Source organism: Astatotilapia calliptera, chromosome 9, assembly GCF_964374335.1.
Source record: "Astatotilapia calliptera chromosome 9, fAstCal68.1, whole genome shotgun sequence".
NCBI classification, from domain to species: domain Eukaryota; kingdom Metazoa; phylum Chordata; class Actinopteri; order Cichliformes; family Cichlidae; genus Astatotilapia; species Astatotilapia calliptera.
The window spans coordinates 34,650,513-34,671,032 of NC_137430.1; the positions used below are offsets into that span (position 1 = coordinate 34,650,513).

At 45.3% G+C, this 20,520-nt stretch overlaps 2 protein-coding genes across 2 annotated transcripts; one reads left to right on the top strand and one right to left on the bottom strand.

Annotated features, from left to right (window-relative positions):
* Positions 1-1,693: 1,693 nt before the first annotated feature.
* On the top strand, positions 1,694-17,621 carry eci2 (enoyl-CoA delta isomerase 2). The gene is made up of 11 exons (XM_026180425.2): positions 1,694-1,910; positions 10,506-10,564; positions 10,819-10,922; positions 12,844-12,942; positions 13,150-13,341; positions 13,425-13,494; positions 13,778-13,880; positions 14,147-14,267; positions 16,070-16,159; positions 16,513-16,656; positions 17,103-17,621. Exons 1-11 carry the CDS (start codon positions 1,855-1,857, stop codon positions 17,256-17,258), a joined length of 1,194 nt encoding a protein of 397 aa, XP_026036210.1. The 5' UTR covers positions 1,694-1,854; the 3' UTR covers positions 17,259-17,621.
* LOC113029531 (E3 SUMO-protein ligase ZBED1-like) lies at positions 6,819-9,048 on the bottom strand. Its single transcript, XM_026180424.2, has 2 exons — positions 8,698-9,048; positions 6,819-8,351 (listed from the first exon to the last, which is right to left on the bottom strand). The coding sequence occupies exons 1-2, from the start codon at positions 8,929-8,931 to the stop codon at positions 6,948-6,950; spliced, it is 1,638 nt and encodes a 545-aa protein (XP_026036209.2). The 5' UTR covers positions 8,932-9,048; the 3' UTR covers positions 6,819-6,947.
* Positions 17,622-20,520: the final 2,899 nt, after the last annotated feature.

Below are 20,520 nucleotides of genomic sequence, written 5' to 3' on the forward strand. Positions count from 1 at the left end.
GGCCGAGTTTATTAAACTCCACCGAGACAGCGGTGACGCTAATCAGAACTAGACCGTCCAATTTCACGCCTTTAAACTTTAAAGGCGTGTTTGTGTGTGTGTTTATACAATTGCTATTATGTTTGCACTTTATGTGTAATGTTACTGACTGCAGAGATCAGTAAGATGTGTGTATTTTTTATTTATTAGTTTTATTTATTTAATATTATTTTTTAATTGAATGACTGTCTAGTAGTTCACAGATGTCGAAAAACTGAGTGTGGTAAAGCCACTGATTTTGTTTATGTATATTTCTGCAATCTGCACATTGTACTGACTTTCATTTTAATGTTTACACCAGGGTTCCTTGTCAGCACTTTATGCTCAGATGTTTGTAAGCTAAAAATAAACTATTGTGTATGTTCAAATATACTGTTGTGATTGAAGAAGTTAAATAAAAATGTCAGTCATCAATTCATGCATCACCTCATGTCATCATAACAGAGGTCTGTCTTCCAGGAAAGAACAGTTTAAAATTAATGTAATATAGTATTGGCCATACTATATGATGTATTGCTTGTCTTTGTTTAATAATACAGAAGACAAAGACCTTAAAAAATAATCGCATATCGCATCGCAATCGCAATATTGGGGCAAAAAATCGCAATTAGATTATTTTCCATAATCGTTCAGCCCTAGTGAAATTTGAGGACTTTGATTGGGTGTTACTCAATAAGAAGGTACCTGTGTCTGTGTGATGCTGACATCAGCTGATAACCTCTTAAATATGGTCACTTCTGGACACAGAAAGCAACATGGCGGCAGCAAGAGGCTCCACAACTGCGCTACAGCCATCTTTTATATACAGTCTGTCCATTTTATTAGTTTCTGTTACTAATCAAATCAAATCACGTGAGCTCAGTCTGTGTTGAAGCTGACTTTATTTATTTTTTGGCGTTATTCCATAGATACAGGTTGGATTATTGTAACTCCTTGTACTATGGTCTTCCCTCTTCTCTTCTTCTTAGACTGCAAACAGTCCAAAATGCAGCAGCCCGCCTTTTAACTGGTACCAGGAAATTTTGCCATATTACTCCTGTTCTAGCTAGCCTGCACTGGCTGCCCATAAAGTACCGTATTCAATTTAAAATATTACTTCTTACTTTCAAAACTATTAATAAATTAGCGCCAAGTTATCTTAGTGAACTTCTCAAACCACATACTCCTGCTAGAACACTCAGATCTGCCACTCAACTACTTCTGACCCAACCCAGATCTCGACTGAAGTCCCGGGGTGACCGTGCGTTTGCTCCGGCTGCCCCGGTACTGTGGAACACCCTTCCTCTCGACCTCCGCGCATCTGATTCCATTGCACTGTTCAAATCACGATTAAAAACACACTTATTCAATCTTGCCTTTCCCTCTAGTTAATATTTCTTTTATGATTTTATATCATGCACTTTTATGCTCATTTAAATTCTTGTTTGCTCTGTACCTGTTGCTTTCCTATGTATTAGTGACAGTTTTCTGCTTGCATATTTAGTACTTGCTTTGGTCCTATTTCTATTATCCTCCTCATATACTCTATTTTACTTGTTAAGCACCTTGGCATACCCTTGGTTTTTAAGTGTGCTTTATAAATAAAGTTTATTATTATTATTATTATTATACAGTCAGGACTGACAGGAAACAGAGAGAGAGGAAGACATGCAGCAGTTCTCTTTAACCAATGGGAAAACAGGAGATGACGGCGTGGGCGGGAGCAGCGATGTAAACATGTTAGCCGCTGATTAGCTCCACTGTGGCGACGCTAGTTAACCCTTCACCGCCTTAGCCCGTCCTCCCGAACCTTGGACCCCCCGGATCTGCGCTTTAATGGCCGGCGTCGCGCTGAGGTGCTCCGCTGTCTGGCGCCGTGTCACATTAACAAGGTATGACCGGTGAGGCCCGCGGGGTGTTTCAGGCGGAATCAGAAGTTTAGATGCTAACTGTAGTTAGAAAAGTCTGGAGGAAGCTAACAGTTAGCATGGCTGTTAGCACTGAGTGTCGGGGGTCTGTGGTTACCTGACCGCTAACGACACCTGTCAGACTCAGGTGTCACACAGAGACGGGCTGAAGCTGACAGGTGCGCTGCTCGCGCTCAAAGCGGAGAAATATCAGCTGTTATATAAGCAGCTAGCTGCTTATATAGCATGGCTGCAGCTAGCCACGACCTTTGCTCCACATTCAGACATGACCTGAAGATGAGGCTCAGCTTCATCCTCTGTTCATTCAGTGAGCAGGGGCCTGTTCTTCGTACCTCGCTAAGTAGGTTAGCCGGATTAGATTGTTGACGATTTCGCGTGATCCTGGATCAGTCGGTTCCCCGAAGCTCATCCGGGACTTGCTGTCATAGCAACAGAGCCGTAAGCGTAAACCTGCTCGGGAGCAGGCTTACTTTATGTAAACAGGATTAGATCGCGGCCACGCAGGTATGTCCGCTTCATTTATACGAAAGCAACAGCGATATTCCACCACTGTTTCACCATAAATAAATATTATCAATGTAACTAAAGATAATGCAGCACTTGATCCTTTTATTGATGTCACACAGATACATACAGGTCATTTCCTAAAAAAGGGAAATGAACTATTAACATTCTATTACATGTATGTGATTATTACAGATGTAATTCATATTTCAGAGTAGCAATTGTAAATTACTTCGTGTAATCAAGATGAGAGACCACGGCTATAAAAGCGAAGGTGGATTTGGGAAGCCTGTCGCAGCCATGTCCTGTCCGTATACGCGAGCCACCCATTGCGGAAGGTGCAAGATTGATAAGGAGAGTCCTCAGAATTCAGCGTATATTGCGGGACAGACAGGATCCTTTAGCTCAGCGCGACAGTGTGCTCATAGAGAGATATCGATTTTCCCGTGAGGGTATTATTTACTTAACCAACTTGTTGACGAGGGGGTGCAGGACCACCACCTGTCTTTTTTTCCTCTGCCCTTTTCTTGGTTGCTGTTATGAACAAACTAACAGAGTATTACAGGCCAGTATTACCTTGCCAAGAGACGCAAAGCAATCTAAGAGATAAATATTACCATTCTGTAGAATACTCCTGTATTCCACTTTTACTTGTTCCCATGTTCTTGTGGGTCCTGTTGTGGCTCTAATGTGAAAGGGGATATAATATAACATATTATAATATAATATAATGCCATATGATATTGGACAATATAGTGTCATATGATAGATCTACCCTACCGCCTACTGGTGTTGGCCAGAGGGGCCGATGGCGCGATATGGCAGCCTGGCTACAACCGTAGCTGCCTCCACCAGTGTGTGAATGTGGGAGTGAATGAATAGTGGTATCGTAAAGCGCTTTGGGTGCCTTGGAAAGCGCTATATAAATCCAATCCATTATTATTATTATTATTAAATTACCTACGAGTTTGATTTGTCAGCAACTTCCTGCCAGCCCTCTCTCCTTGCTTTTGCAGCCTTTGCAGTGTTCTCTTGCGTTTTAATTAAACTCTGAAACTCCTGAAATCCCTCACTCATGAGTTCTTGCTCTGCTGCCGGAAAATACCGAGCACGCCCCTTCGACATTTTCGCCGACCAATCAGTGGGTTGCCGATCAATGTTTCTACTATCGATGCGTAGCCCCTTTTACGACACCCAGTGATGTCACATTCCTGCGTCCAGCTGTAGTAATCGTCAACAGCAGGTGTGTTCGGGGAACCGGATTAGCGAGCTCACGGTTAGCGCGATGATTTGATCTTGGATGTGTCATTTGATCTTGGATGTAGTAAGCGACGTACGAAGAACGGGCCCCGGGTCACAGTTAGGGTTGCCAACTCCCTGAAAGATAAATAAGGGACACCTCGTGGCCAGGGCCGGGCGACCCAGTTGTCTTCACCCTTCCCAGTGTGGTAGCTCTTTTTTTTGTGTGTGAAATTATTTTTTAACCATTTGACTTGAAGTTGATTTAAGCAGATGCATATTCTTTGTGATATGACCGTATGGGAAACAAATGATCATTTAGCCATTTATTTTTAGCTCAAAATGACAACATTAACACAGTAAAACAGGTCTCTTTCTTAAACAGAAGCCTGTCATGCTTAACTTTTGAGAATATAAGTAAATCTTTCTTTAAAAGAACTCTGTCCTGCTTAACTTAAAATTATATAAATTAATAGAAAGCAATAGAACAAAAATATTCTTGTAACTGTGCACATTTAGTGCATTTAGTACAGTTGGCTTCAGCTGAGGTATTATTTCAGCTTTTCTAATGCTAATCAGCTGCTCCTGTTTGTAAACCCGCTTGTTCCCATGATTACACATCTTAACTCATCATCATTATTCATCTATGTATTACTTTTATGTATTAGTCATCAATTTGTTGTAATCATCCATCCTTGCAGTTGTTTATTACACAAAATAAATTATCACACTTCTGGCCACATAGCGCTGATATTCACTGCACATGCCCATATTAACCTTAACCAGAGGGTTTAAACAACAAACCAGTGTTTACATACCATATCTGCTTCTGCCGTGGCCTGGTGGACAACAAATTGGTTAAGGGTTCCCCGAGCTGTCACGCCCCTCATGTTCTTCATGTGCCACCACTAGAAGCATGCCTATGGGAAAAGTGCGCCGGCACACAGTGCAGTGCGCTTTATAGGTGTTATCGTGCACTTTCCCAGCCAGGTGTTTTCCTTTTCCCAATCCTCCTTTTTTTCTTTCTCTGAGGGGAACAAACATTGCTGCTCTGATGCTGGGCTTATGCTGGGCTCACACTGTGCGATTTTAGGCCCATTTTGAGACGATTTTTGAGTCGTGCGACCGATTTGGTGATCGGCCCGATTTTGGCCTTCATCGTGCGTCGTGTAGTATACGTGGGGTAACGAGAAGCGATTAACACCTCACGACCAGCTCCCGATCATCAATCGCTCGTGAGGGTCTCACCACAGCCGCTCACACTGCTCATGCGCAAACACGTAAACGTCGGTGAAAAAGACGCAGCAGCACAGCTGTGCAGCGTGTGATCTGGACACAAGCGATGGAGGCACAACTTGTAGAACTTTGGCTCATCCGAGCCTTTTCGATGTGGCATCACAAAATTATCACGACCACAACAACCGTGAAAATAGTTGGATTTACACTGCTGCTCAATCACAGCTGCCTGATCATGTTTTTCATTAGCAATTTAGCAAAGTTGATGGTGGTGGTGTGTCTGTGTGAGTGAAAGACAGAGAGAGCGAGCGACAGATTTTCTGTTATAACCTTAATTTTATGGAGGCACAGTGTGAGCTCTCACAGGGCTCGCAAAATTTCAAAATCCCTGGTAGCCCTTCGGGCAGGGACTCTTCAGTTTTTGGTAGCCCAAAATAAATTTAAGTAGCCCGAATAAAAAAGAGAGCAATTTTTTGGTTGATGTTTTGTTTCCTTTACAATATTATACATTAAAGTATAATATTGTAAAGGAAACAAAACATTAATCAAAAAATTGTTGAAACACAAATTACAACATTGTATAAAAATTACAATCATCAACTCAAATACTTGGTTCTAATTGAACAGAAGTTTCTATGAACTTGTAAGAACTGTGTAGGACATGAATCAGTCTGTGTCAGATCCTGAATTTGAAATTTCCACTGAAGTCGCGGGTAAGAGACGAGTGGAACCAAGATCGAGGCCGTTTGCTTTTTGAAGTTTGCAAAGACTGCTAAATTTTGCCAGTGGTAGTTCACTCTTTGCAACATAGTAGCTGTTCTAAACAGATTTTTCAGGTTTATTTTTAGTATATTATTTGCAATTGGTGTTTGTTCTGGGAAAGATATTGCAGACTGAGCAATAATGCATTTCTTGCATTTCTCATGGCTTCTAATGGGGGCCTTTCTTAAAATGACTGGTCCCAGTAACAAAGGCGCTTGTCGACTCAGAAATCGAGAGAAAACCAACAACACACCCGGCAGAACATTATGTTATTTACATGGCTGCATATAAGTGGTCCGCATGTGCGCATTCGCTGTCAAAATAAAAGACGCACCAGATAAGAAGTTGCAGTGCGCGTTTGCGTCCATATAAAAAGCTGTTTTTGTCCGCTAGAGTGGGATTTTCACGGCACATTCCGCACCACATCTGTGTGTTCATCATTTGTTTGAAGCCAGCTCACCTCCTGCAACCACTTTTCCGAGAATACGCGCTTCTTTTGTGGTTCGGACTCCTTCTGACATTTGTAAAGCTTTCTTTTTGCCTTATAGTCTGATTTGTCATAACTTCTCCGTTTTGTGGTAAGCTTTTCTTTGGCTGTCACTTCTTCACCCTGACCTGTCTTATTTGGCTCAGCAGAACTAAAATATATATCCTGCTGCTTTTACACACGCACTCACATAAGCTCAGCGATTCTCTGCGCGATCAACCTCTCACATGTTTAAGCTGCGGGAGATTTCACTTGTCATGTTTGCGTAGTAAGCTAACGATTAATAAGACGATGTCAGAGGAATTGGTGCACAAATTATCATCACTCACAGATCAGTGCTGTCGCTCTCTATACACAGTTCGCGCGATTGCAAAGTGAAAGCAAAAAAACAAGCGCAAATTCAAACGCGATTTCAATATGTCACATGTTGACAGTGGCTCACCGATAGGGCTGCCACAAACGATTATTTTGATAGTCGACTAGTCACCGATTATTCTTGCGATTAGTCGACTAATCAGATTATGCATCCATTGGACGTAAAACGTACAGATTATTGCAGCAGCAGCATCTGCTCTTATATAACTATCATTAGCTTACAGCTTTAAGTGTTTAAGGTATGTGAAACTAAAAATAAAGACAAGATGATAGTTTATTAAACTTTTAATGAAATTTCAAGTTTGAAGCCACCCGAAAACAAATATAACAAAATAGCATTTTGTGCTCAGTCCTCACAACTATATTGAACTTTGGGACTATATAGTCAGTATAGCAATCTACACGAGATTATTGTTCATAGCCAGGAAAGTTAGCTTTTCTACATGTTCTGCAGAAAGGCTTGCTCTCTTTTGAGAGCAGATGTTCCCTGCTGTGGAGAAGATCCGCTCCGATGGGGTGGAGGTTGCAGGAATGCACAGAAAAGATTTAGCTAGCTTTGATAGTGTGGGGAAACGTCCCTCATTTTCGCTCCACCATTTAAGAGGATCATCCTTTTTAGAAACTGTGGCTTCTTTAAAGTACAGCTGAACTTCACTTCTCACAACTTGGACATCTTGGTCCTCCTTAGATGCTTCTTCCTCATTGTCACCCTGACTGTCTGTGTCAGACTCAAAGAGGTTGTCCAGAGCAGTCTTTTCAGTTCTACCTGAACCATTGGCTGTCTGCACTTTTGCATGCTCATGTGTCCCAGCATTTGCTTCTTTGACAGCAAGCACTTCAACAGTCCCCTGCACTCTGATGACATCTTCAGGAGCCAAAAACTTCAACTTTCTGTATCTGGGGTCCAAGGCAGCTGCGAGAATAACAGAGTTTTCTTTGTCTGCTGAGAAAGTACATATACTCCCCCATCTCTGTGTTATGCCTTTTTCTGCACTGGCAATGAAAGATTTTCCTGAGCTCGTCTCCAGTTGGCTTTGGTGTACAGCCCGTGTCAGCCCTTTGACCACCTGTGGAAGACCTGAAACCGTTGTGTACTTCTGTCCACTAAGGTAAACAGTAGCAGTCTCAAAAGGTGCCAAACCTTGCTTCAGTTCTTCAAGCAGCACCCACTGCTCTGGCTTCAAGTCAAAGTAGTGTTTCCCCCTTGGCGTTACCTCGGGATCTGAAAGAGTGGCAGTGAGAGGCCAGCGCTGTTCGAGGAGTCTTTCTATCATGTGGAATGTACTATTCCATCTTGTACTGACATCTTGGATCAGTGTATTTTTCTTCACATTCATTTGCTCCTGTTTCATTTTTAGTCTTGTACTAGCCAGCTCGCTTCTCTTAAAGTGCTCCACTAGCTGCCTAGCAGCACCTAGTGCTCTGCTGATGGTGGTTTCTTTGAGAGCAGTATTGACTATGAGCTGGAGTGTGTGTCCAGCACAGCGGATAGAGGCCCATCCATGTTTTTCTTCAAGCAGTCGCATTGCTGCCACCATATTGGAACCACTGTCATGTACTACTGCTTTTATTTTGGCAGGCAAGATGTCAAACTTTGTTAGCACCTCTTCCATCCATGTCATTATATTGGCACCAGTATGCCTCTCCTCAAGAGGCATGGTATCAAGGATGAAGCTCTTCATCTTCCAATCTTCACTCAGGAAATGGCAAGACACACCAAGGTAGGCCTCTGTTGCACGACTGGTCCAGACATCAGCAGTCAGGGTGAAGAAACCTTTGACACCACCAAGGGTCTGCTTTACCTAAAGATATGAGATGATTTGGAACAATAGTAAGCATTAGGGAAATATATTACAGTATATTTTTTCATTATTAATAATGCTTGTCAGTTTATGCATTAAGATTTGAATTTACCAATTGAATAATTCAGTTACATCAAATACACTTACGTATGTTAAACAATAAACATTCAACATATCAGTAAAAAAAAAAACAACAACTTTCCATTACATGCTTTAACCAAGATTAATTTATTGGTTCCTCAGTCAGCAAGCTCTATATTATTTCATCATGAAATTTATTAAATTCTAATACAAATTGCTATTTTGTGTTTGTGGTGTGAGAGAGTGGAGAGAAAGAGAGACCAACCTTCTCAAAGGCAGCATCATATTTCTTTTCCATCAATTTGGTGAAGTGGGATCGGCCTGGTAGGTAGTTATCATGGTAATGTGGGTTGAACTGCTTGATCATCTCTTTGAAACCTTGATCATCAACCATAGACAGGGGTCTCATGTCCGTCACCAACATGTTCAAGATTGATTCAGTCAGGACATCTGCTTGCCGAGGTGTACATGTTGTTGGCTTGGTGACAAAGTCGTCCATTGAAGACGAACGTATTTTTTTAGCAGTCCTGTAATGTTAACAGCTATTAACATAAGCAATAATAAGTAGTGCTCTCAGCGTTAATCTCGTCAATACGATGTTAAGGCGGCAAATCCCCGTTAGCGCAAAAACGCGGTGCGAGGGCTGCATGGCACTGACTAACGGGGATTTGCCGTGTTAATGCGGTTATGGCGTTAACATCATACTAACGAGATTAACACTGACAGCACAAATAATTAGCAGCTTGCTGTTTATAATAATGTTAGCAGCTAACTAGCCAATTAGCTTACCGAGACGACTGTACCACTTCGACGTCGGATGCCACGACGTGCTTCCTTTTTAGATGCTCGTGCATCGCCGTTGTACTGCCATGGAAGGCAAGTTCCATTTTGCAGATTTTGCATTGGACCTTCTTTTCTTTTGTTTGGTCAAAATGCTCCCAGACTTTCGAGTTCCGTTGCCGAGTAGCCATGATAACGGAGACTGCTGCTTCTTCTTCTTCTTCATCTTTGGCGTTTAACGGTATCCTTGTAGGTGCATTTCCGCCATCTTCTGTTTCAGTCTACACTGGATTTAAGTATTACACTCTTAAATCATACTGTTATTCCTGCACCTTTCAGGATTTTACGGCATTTAAACGATGTGTCGACTATTAAATTAGGCGTCGACGATTTTGATAGTCGACGTAATCGTGACTAGTCGACTAATCGTGGCAGCCCTACTCACCGATGCCAATGACATAATTACCCAGCTACATTTCCGAAAGAATGCAAAAGCATTGACATATATTTTTCCTTCCTACAATAGCCTGACGGGCAGAGCAGAGAGAGGTTTTGGTAGCCCGACTGGAAAAATCGCTAGCCCCGGGACGTCGGGCTAGCGATTTTGCGAGCCCTGACTCAGGTCGCATCAGAGCATCGTGACCTACCAACTTCTAACCCCTGCGAGTCAATCGTGCAGTTTGAGCAGGAGCTGAATAACGTGACTGAAAAAATCGCACAGTGTTTGCCCAGCTTTAGGTGTACCGTCGTCCGAGACTTGCACCGCAGTGTCGGCGTTTGTTTCCCTGTCGGCCATGCTTCTTGTTGTGGTCATCTGTTGTCTTCCGGTATTTTCTCCGTAAGCGACCTTTCCTCGACCAATGAGATGAGCGGTAATCTGAATTGTCATACTCGAATTGTCATAAGTGTGCTGTCAGCTCATTGGTCACAAAGCAGGAGAGGGGCTGGGAATTATGTTTTCAAACAAAGCATTAATTCCATTAACATTTATAGACTACTTTTGATTCTCACTGTATTACGGGACAAAGTGCGTCCCTTATTAGCTCAATACGGGACGATTCCGTTTTTTAAGGGACAGTTGGCAACCCTAGTCACAGGTGAGCAGACAGGTGGGCTAGCATGTTATAGCTCATATTCACACTGAAGATGGAGGTTCTGCTCTTAAATGACGAAGAAGCCACAGCAATAGTCTTCATCACTGAGCTGCGCCTGTTTGGGTGAAGCTGTAGTGAAAGTGTGAGTCAGGTTAGTCATGATTGGCTCTGTAAACACTGTGTGTGCTTCTGTTTCCAGCTCAGTCCGATCCAACATTCCCAGCCTGAAGTTTCACACCACAGCGTCTCCCATGATGGGTGAGTATCATCATCATCATCATCATCATCCATGATGTTCACAGCAGCAGGAGAGCCTTCAAAGCACAGTGAGTTATAAACAGGTGTTATTATGGGGACGGAGAGGACAGAGCCCAGAACAGGTTTGTATCATGTTTATTTCTGCTGGGATTTTAGAATCTCACAGTAAGTTCTCTGAGGAGCTCAAACAGCACATGTACTGATGATGATGATGATCGAGGACTCTTGGTGATGATGTCATTGCGTGTTTTCAGGTGTGACAGTGGAGCAGTTTGAGCAGGCGAAGAGCAAACTGTCGACGCTGAAGGACGACCCGGGCAACGAGGTCAAACTGAAGATCTACGCTCTCTTCAAACAGGTGCCAGTTCCCCACACGTTCTAGATGTTCCACACGTTCTAGATGTTCCACACGTTCCACACGTTCTAGACGTTCCACACGTTCTAGACGTTCCACACGTTCTAGATGTTCCACACGTTCTAGATGTTCCACACGTTCTAGATGTTCCACACGTTCCACACGTTCTAGATGTTCCACACGTTCCACACGTTCTAGATGTTCCACACGTTCTAGATGTTCCACACGTTCTAGATGTTCCACACGTTCTAGATGTTCCACACGTTCTAGATGTTCCACACGTTCCACACGTTCTAGATGTTCCACACGTTCCACACGTTCTAGATGTTCCACACGTTCTAGATGTTCCACATGTTCCACATTCAGACATTTGGTGTTCTGGAAATTTCTCACGTGGAGCTTTTCAAAGCAGGTTTTTAATTGGTTAATCCAGATTTGTCAAACCTTTTTAAAAAAAAAAAAAAAAATCATGTCCTCCTTTAAAAAAAAGTATTGGCTTAAAAAAATGATACTTATGAAAACTTCATAAAACTGAGTCTAATTTTCAGTAACCTCAGTGTAAAAAAACTAATTTAATTGGTGTTACTGGGGGACTGATTAGATTTGGTAGTGAAGGAAAATATAAGTCGCTCCATCTTGTTACTGAGCTTCACTGCTGCCACCTGCCAGATTCTTACGCCAGCTGTGGGGCCAGCTGTGGGGCCAGCTGTGGGGTCAGCTGAGAGGCCAGCTGTGGGGTCAGCTGTGGGGTCAGCAGCTGCTTCTGCTCCTTCTTCAGCAACCTGTCGTCCCGGTTTGAGACGTGAGTAAAACTGTGCTCAGCGTTCAGATGTGGGAGCGTGCTGATCTCCTGTCATTGGCTGGAGTCTTGCGTGTGCCGCTAACAGCTGCTTTCTCCGCAAACTAAGAAGAGCAGGAGCACCAGCCCCCATCATGTACACTTTCTACAGAGGCACCATCGAGAGCATCCTGTCGAGCTGCATCACTGTGTGGTTTGGAGCCTGCAATGCGTCCTGTCATAGAACCCTCCAACGCATAGTGAGAGCTGCAGAGAGGATCATTGGTGTCTCTCTCCCCTCCCTCCAGGACATTTACAGCACCCGTCTCACTAAAAAAGCCCTTTGCATAGCGGCTGATCCCACGCACCCAATGCAAAGCTTCTTCAAGCTGCTGCCGTCGGGGAGGAGACTGCGGAGTCTCCAGGCCAGGACCAGCAGGCTGAAGGACAGCTTCATCCATCAGGCTGTCAGGAAGCTTAACTCCCTCCCGATTCTGCCCCCTCTCCCCTCCATGGTCTCACTGAACTCTGTCACATACACACACACACACACACACACACACACACACACACACACACACACACACACACAGACACACACACACAGACACACACACACACACACACACACACACACACACACACTCTCTGACTCACTCACTGGCCTGCACCAGTTACCAGTCACTTTGTGGAGCATTGGACTGCCACTACCTCATAAGACTTTGTTGTTACACTATCTCATACCGTACATTACTAAATCTCCATTTGCACTATCTGCCTATTTGCACTACTCTGCCTCCTTACTTGAATATTGTATATTGTATATTGCATAGCTTTTTTTTGTTATACGTAAAATTGTATTGTATTTATTTAAATTTTTTTAATTATTTTATTTGCATTTTCTAATCACTAGGGTTTGAGAGTAACGGAATTTCTATTTTCTGTATGTCCTGTACATGTGGCAGAATTGACAAATAAAGTTGACTTGACTTCGTCTCGTCGGAGTGCTAACATGAAGCCGAGCTCGACACATATGACAGAGATGCTCAAAACTCTGCCCCGGTGTAAAAGTCCTGGTGTGTGGGTTCATGAAGGACTTCAGTATAAGTTCACCTGCTCCTCTTCCTCCTTTTCCTCCTCGCTCAGGCCACCCAGGGTCCCTGCAACGCTCCCAAACCCGGCATGCTGGACTTTGTCAACAAGGCCAAGTGGGACGCGTGGAAGTCTCTGGGCTCCATCTCACAGGTACAAACACAGCAGGGAGATAAATGATGAAGGGTCGTTGCTCAGCTGTCTGTAGGAAGTCTTTTATTCTCTCGGGACTTCAGGTTAACGCTCTTTCCTGAAAGAGCGTCGCTGCGCTCGGAGCTCACAGATCTGCTCCTCCTTTAGCTTCTTGATGCTAACAGGCCGCTCTGCTGTGTTCTTTCCTCTTTGGTTTGAATCTGTTAGGATGAAGCCCGACAGAAGTACTGCGACCTGATTGGCTCCCTGGTGGAGGAAGAGACTGGAAGCTCCGCCCAGGTGAGCGCACAGCCAGCTGGGAGCGGTGCGACCTACGAGACGCTGTTGGTCACCAAGGAGGATGACATCACCACCATCAAACTGAACCGACCGGCCAAGAAGAACGCCATCACGACCGAGGTCAGCCACGCTTCAGACTGAAGCTACTCTGAAACAAAAACATGTACACCTGCTTTTCTTCTTATATCTGTGTTTCCTGTCAGATGTACAACGAGATCATCGCCGCTCTGGAGCAGGCGGCCACGGACGACTCTGTCATCACCGTCGTTACAGGTACACACACACACAGGGCTGTGTGTCAGGTCCTGTGAGCTTCCAGAACAAACCACTGACAGGAAGAAGAGTCAAATGAATAAAGTTGTGCTGCTGTGTGAACGTTTCTGGTTCATCATCAGGCCTGCAGATGTTACTGAACATCATGAATGATTGTTGCTGTTCGTGGTGAGAATGAGTCTGAGGAAACGCGGCGGTCCGTCCTCGCTGGGACTAAACTCCGACTGAAACCTTCAGGCTCGTGTTGAAGTGAACGCGTGTTCTCTTCGTTCTCACGTTTCAGGCGCCGGCGATTTCTACTGCAGTGGAAACGACCTCACCAACTTCACCAAAATCCCGGAGAACGGGGTGGAGGAGATGGCCAGACGGGGTGCAGATCTGCTCAGGTGAGTGTTCATGATGGAAGCAGCAGGAAACCCACTGTACTCGAGTAAAAGTACCAAAGTATTCATGTCCTTAAGTATAGCGTGGATCACAGTGGCTCTGCATGCACGCCGTCATCTGCATCATGTGAGGTCGTCTCCTTGTTGACCTCTGAACCTCAAACTGACCTGAAGGAGAGATCAGCCTGAATCATTCCCGCCTCGCACAGTCAGGATGTTTTCTTTGGTGCCAAACCTGAAACCCTGAGCTCTCCTCTGTCTCTCTGCAGGAAGTACGTGAACGCTTACATAGACTTCCCCAAGCCGCTGGTTGCCGTGGTGAACGGACCGGCTGTGGGCGTGTCTGTCACTGTGCTGGGCCTCTTTGACCTGGTCTACGCCACAGAGAGGGTGCACACACACACACACACACACACACACACACACACACACACACACACACACACACAGAGAAGACGTCACATGATGATGATGAAACCTTTGACTCGTAGGCTCAGGATGTTTGAGTGCAGACTCAGGTGTGTTTCCTCACCTGGATGATGATCTTGCCTCTGTGGTCACAGCTGGACCTGCTGTGCGTGTTTATTCTGACTGCGCTGCAGCGCAGCATGATTATCAGTGCTGCAAACACCATCTCCCTCCATCACCTACAGGGTTTTTGCTGAAAGTCAAGTCAAGTCAACTTTATTTGTCAATTCTGCCACATGTACAGGACATACAGAGAATAGAAATTTCGTTACTCTCAAACCCTAGTGATTAAAAAATGCAAATAAAATAATTAAAAAGTAAAAATTTAAATAAATACAATACAATTTTACGTATAACAAAAAAAAGCTATGCAATATACAATATACAATATTCAAGTAAGGAGGCAGAGTGGTGCAAATAGGCAGATAGTGCAAATGGAGATTTAGTAGTATGCGGTAAGAGATAGTGTAACAACAAAGTCTTATGAGGTAATGGCAGTCCAATGCTCCACAAAGTGACTGGTAACTGGTGCAGGCCAGTGAGTGAGTCAGAGAGTGTGTGTGTGTGTGTGTGTGTGTGTGTGTGTGTGTGTGTGTGTGTGTGTGTGTGTGTGTGTGTGTGTGTGTGACAGAGTTCAGTGAGACCGTGGAGGAGAGAGGGGGGCAGAATCGGGAGGGAGTTTAGCTTCCTGACAGCCTGATGGATGAAGCTGTCCTTCAGTCTGCTGGTCCTGGCCTGGAGACTCCGCAGTCTCCTCCCTGACGGCAGCAGCTTGAAGAAGCTTTGCATTGGGTGCGTGGGATCAGCCGCTATGCAAAGGGCTTTTTTAGTGAGACGGGTGCTGTAAATGTCCTGGAGGGAGGGGAGAGAGACACCAATGATCCTCTCTGCAGCTCTCACTATGCGTTGGAGGGTTCTATGACAGGACGCATTGCAGGCTCCAAACCACACAGTGATGCAGCTCGACAGGATGCTCTCGATGGTGCCTCTGTAGAAAGTGTACATGATGGGGGCTGGTGCTCCTGCTCTTCTTAGTTTGCGGAGAAAGAAGAGACGCTGCTGTGATTTCTTGGCCAGTGCCATTAGAAATGCACAACAGCCATTTTCTTACACTAACTATGCATAACTGTTGTGAGACACGATCATCTGACCGTGCCCTCCCCCCTCCTACTGACTCCCACAATTGCTCCCATTTCCTATCTGTATTTCTCTGGAGTCTGTTCATGTGGATGTAGGCTTCCATGATCAGTGAACTGACCTCCCAGCCCATTGTTCCTTCAGTGGGCTGCAAACCTGCAGTCAGCTGAGACTGAAGACGTCGCCTGGATGATGACGAAACGTTTCTCCCACTGAACACGTCCAGATGAACAGAATCAACTTTTGGAGATTTACTTACCTGGACGGTCGAGCGTGCATCAGGATATGATTGATATGTGTCTTGACTCAGGTATAGGACAGCAGATCTCAGTTTAAAAGGGAAACTACACGTAATTAAACTAAAAAGAGTTACGAGAAAACCTTTTATTTAATGTTTTTCCTGGTTTCAGTGAGTAAAAATAAGAGCCCTGTGTTATCCTCATTTATCTGATGCTGGGTGTTGATGCAGAGCTTCATTGTTATTGTTAATGAACAATTTAACGTCCAGTTTCCATGAAAGACACCTTTTCAGGTCACGTGACAGCGACCTGCTCCAGGTGGTGACGCTGTGCCTCTGTGTGTCTCAGGCCACCTTCCACACTCCGTTCAGTCAGCTGGGTCAGAGCGCCGAGGGATGCTCCTCCTACACCTTCCCTAAACTCATGGGTGCTGCTAAGGTACACACACACTGTCACAGAGGCAGTGCTCATATGAACGCTGCCCCCTGCTGGTAACCTGTGCACACTGCAGGCAGCTGTTAGGACTGACGTTTCCTTTCGTTCTGTGTGTATGTGTGAGGTCGTACGGTGACAGTGTTCCTCTGTGGATGACATGAAAGGAAAACACTGAGTTCATCTCTTTGATTTCAAGCTGCCTCATTTTTAGTTACATTTTACAGCATTTAAACCATCGGACCTAAAACCATCACAGTTAGTAAACATGACTGTAACCATGGTAACACTGCTGTGACATGAGTATCTGCTGGTTGGACATAGAGGACATGAGCTCTCTGACTGTCTCCTGTCTTCAGGCCAGCGAGATGCTGCTGTTCAACAAGAAGCTGACGGCGGTTCAGGCCTGTGAGCTCGGCCTGGTCACCGAGGTTTTCCCCGACAGCAGCTTCCAGTCGGAGGTCTGGACTCGGCTGAAGGCCTACGCCAAGCTGCCCCGCAACGTAATCACACACAGACTTACTCGAGTACTCTACTGCTTTACAGTCTCCCACAGCATGTCTTTATCCTGTCTTCTTCTCTCACCCCAACCAATCACAGCAGATGGCCCCGCCCCTCCCTGAGCCTGGTTCTGCCGGAGGTTTCTTCCTGTTAAAAGGGAGTTTTTCCTTCCCACTGTCGCCAAAGTGCTGCTCATAGGGGGTCATATGATTGTTGGGCTTTTCTCTGTACCTATGAAGCGCCTTGAGGCGACTTTTGTTGTGATTTGGCGCTATATAAATAAAACTGAACTGAATACTTACTGTCCTGTTAGCTCTGAGGTGAAACTGGTCTCTGTGTATGAAGGACTTCAGAGTGATGCTGACGGCTGTGTCTGCAGGGAAACGAGTCCAGGCCCCGAATCAGCTTAATCTGACCTCTGACCTCTCTGTCTCCGCCCCTCTTTCAGTCTCTGGCTCTGTCCAAACAGCTGATCCGCTCGGTGGAGAAGGAGCGCCTGCACGCCGTGAACGACGCCGAGGTGGAGCGCCTGATGGAGCGCTGGATGTCAGACGAGTGTTTCAACGCCGTCATGAGCTTCTTCCAGGCCAAGGCCAAGCTCTGAGGAAGAGGAGGCGTGTATGATGAAGATGATGGTTATTAATTGTAAATGTTGTAGAGTGACTTAGAGCAGACTGTAAGATGTTTCGTGACCAATCTGTAGTGTGAGCGCCACCTGGTGGGCGGGGTAGGGAGGTGCAGAGGCTCTGAGGCTGTGGCAGCAGGTCTCAGTGAATGAAACGCAGGCTTAAAGCTCACAGAGCTTCTGTCCTCAGCTGATGCTTTAGGAGTCCGTGTGAGTCTGAGCTTCAGTTTTCACACCGTGATGCTTTCAGTGTGCTCACTGCTGGTAAAGTGCCTTAAACACTCTAACTGCTGCTCAGCGTTCTCCGACGTCTGTTTGTCCAATAAATTCACAATCACTCGATGAGGTCGTCTTCTCTGTAAATATTCAGTCTGTGTTTGTGTTATAAAGGACACTTTATAATCTACGAAAATATCAAATCTGTCTGACAGTCATAATTTTCTCTACCCTTTATTCTTTAAATCAAACGTCTTTGTTTTTGCCTGTTTGGTTCTTTAGCCGTCAGAGTTGATCTGTGAAGGTCAACAAAGACGCCCAACGGATTTACTTCATCACGGCCTTGTCGTATTGGTCCATTTGATTGACCTTTATTATTCATTTATTTATTTATTTCATTTCAAGTTATCACAGATGGGACAGACGTGAGTGAGGGAGAAAAAAGGGAGGGGAAGAAAGACAGGAAGAGGGACAGTGAGAGAGGACACTAAAAAAAGAAAACAAATTTCCTTGGTTACCTGTTGAGAGAAAAACAAGAGCAACACAATAACACAGCACCACTGCAATAACCTAAATAAATGTAAATAACAGTAAATATTGAATGTTGTGCAGCACTCGGTGTGCTTTGAGGTAAGAAAGGTGTAGCTGTCTATGAACACCTGTGTACACCGGAGTTCATCCAGCTGTTCTGCCAGAGGTTTTATATTAACGCAGGACTCCAGGCCTGGAAACCTGAACTCCAACAAACAGACCAGAGTAACAGGATCCTCCAGCTTTCACTCGTTCAGGACGAGACTGACCCTGTGCTTCTAACTGCCAACAGAGGGCGCTGTCTGAAGCCAGACTCGTACAGATATTCATAAATGAGAAACATGAGCCCAGACTTTGACCCATGACACGCTCCTGTGGTTCGGACCAAATGGAGGCGGGATGCTGAAGACGAACGGTCATTTCCTGTCTGCACCGCCATCCTGTCAGTGACGGCTAAAATGTGGGTTAAGCCCCGCCCATTGACTCTGATTCTATTCTATATAATTTACTGTAAATGTCAGAACAGCTGGACTGTGAGTTTAATGAAGAGTTTAGCAGCTGTACGTAATACACTGGACACTGCATCAGCTGATGAGAAGCAGCAGGAGTTAAACATCAGACAGAATCGGGCTGGTTTTAGATGAGACGCTGTTAGAAATGAGAGATTTGAAAGGTTCTGTGCTGTTTGGTGGTGAGACGGTCCAGCAGGTGGCAGCACTCACCTGCACATGAAGCAGCTGTGAGGGCAGCAGGTGATCCTGCAGCTTCACTGATTCATGCTGAGGAGCAAACAGGAAGTCTGATTGTTCCTCAGCTGTGATGTTTACGGGCCGCTTCACTGGATAATGGTGCGACTTCATCCCACAGCAGAGGACAGGTCGTACACTCGGTGACCTGACAGGAAGTCCTCCCACTCTGTCACTTTCAGCAGATAGCACAGGAGTGATCCGTCTCCTTCATGGAGCTGCTCGGTGAAAGCATCGTCTTTGAGATTGGACCGAATCGTTCCCCTTGACCCGCCCCCCCACAAACCTCTGGACCCCTACGGCCCCTTCTGTGGTCGCCAGGATCCCAGACCCACATGAGTCACTGTGACTGAGGTCAGACCTCCAACCAAACCACATCACCTATCTCCAGAGCAGAGCCCCAGTATCCTCAGCCTGGACAACATGCTGTGGTTCTTTGTTCTTGTAGGCTGCCCAACTCTGGGCTCTCCACTACAGAGGGCGACGGTCATTCAGGAGAAGCTCAGAGCAGAGCTGCTGCTCCTCCACATCAAAAGAGTCAACGTTCAGGATCTGAGTGTTTCATGAATGTTCTGCTGTGAAGATTAGATCCCTCACTGGCTCTGGGACACCTCGATGGAGCTGAACAGCAGGACAAGTCACAGGAATTATTAGAAGAAAAGGGTTTTCCTTTATTTAACCCAAGAAGTTATATTTAAAAAATAACAAATGTCAGGCTCATAAAAGAAACAAGGATCAGTCACAAATACATAAGTAAACTAAATGTGTGCGCCTACAAATCAATACACCTGCTGCAAACTAAAGTGTGTGATTGTGTACATGAGAGTTACAGAGTGTAGAGTGTGGACACGGGTTTGACCGGCACATGGAGGTGAGTCTGGAGCAGGTCTTTGAGCAGAGGCTGGACGGACAGACGGGCGGATGTTTGATGGAGCAGTCAGGTAAATGGATGGTGGTTGGATGACGGTCCCTAGCAGACTGTGGTCACGAGCTGTGACCTCAGCGCCCACAGTGCAGTGTGCTTGTGTGGGCAGCAGCAGCTGTGATGTCGTCGGTGAGCTTGGCTTTCAGATTGTGTGAAAGTAAAAGTGGAGCATCTGGAACATCTGGGCGCACGTTTAACCCCGCTCTGCTCTGAAGCCTGAGCAGGAAGCGGGGTCCATCTCTCTGAGCTGTGGCTTAAATTCTGTTGTTGTCGTGTTTAACTATGGCACCGGGGCAGGAGGAGGAAACCACGTCCACAAGTGCAGCTTCTCTGCAGAATCACTTTCACTGTGTCGAGTCCATTTACATAATAATGTGAGGGACCATGAGAGTGCAGCACAGGTGCTGCACAGGTGCTGCACAGGTGTGACTGATTTCCCTCAGTGATGCATGCAGGAGAAGAAGACATCATCATCGGACTGTCGGAGCCTCAGAGGATGAAAATGTGCAGAAATCTCGCAGAGCTGTTCGTTTCTAACAGAAGCAATAAAAATCCCTCACATGGTTTTACTTTGATTGTTTTTGGTCCGTTATTTGTTCTGAAATGTTACAGGCGTCACACTCAGCAGATATCTGTCCCATAAAGCATGAAGATAAACCTGTGTCCAACATTAAATCATAACCAGGCTTAAAGTTAGCTTTATTAGGGGCGTGGCCTCTGTGAGTGACAGGTGGATGGTGACACAGGTGTGCTGTAGCTGCTAGCTGTCTGCTAGCTTCACCTGAACTGGACCTCTGCACGTGTTTGTGCTGGTGGAGCCTTT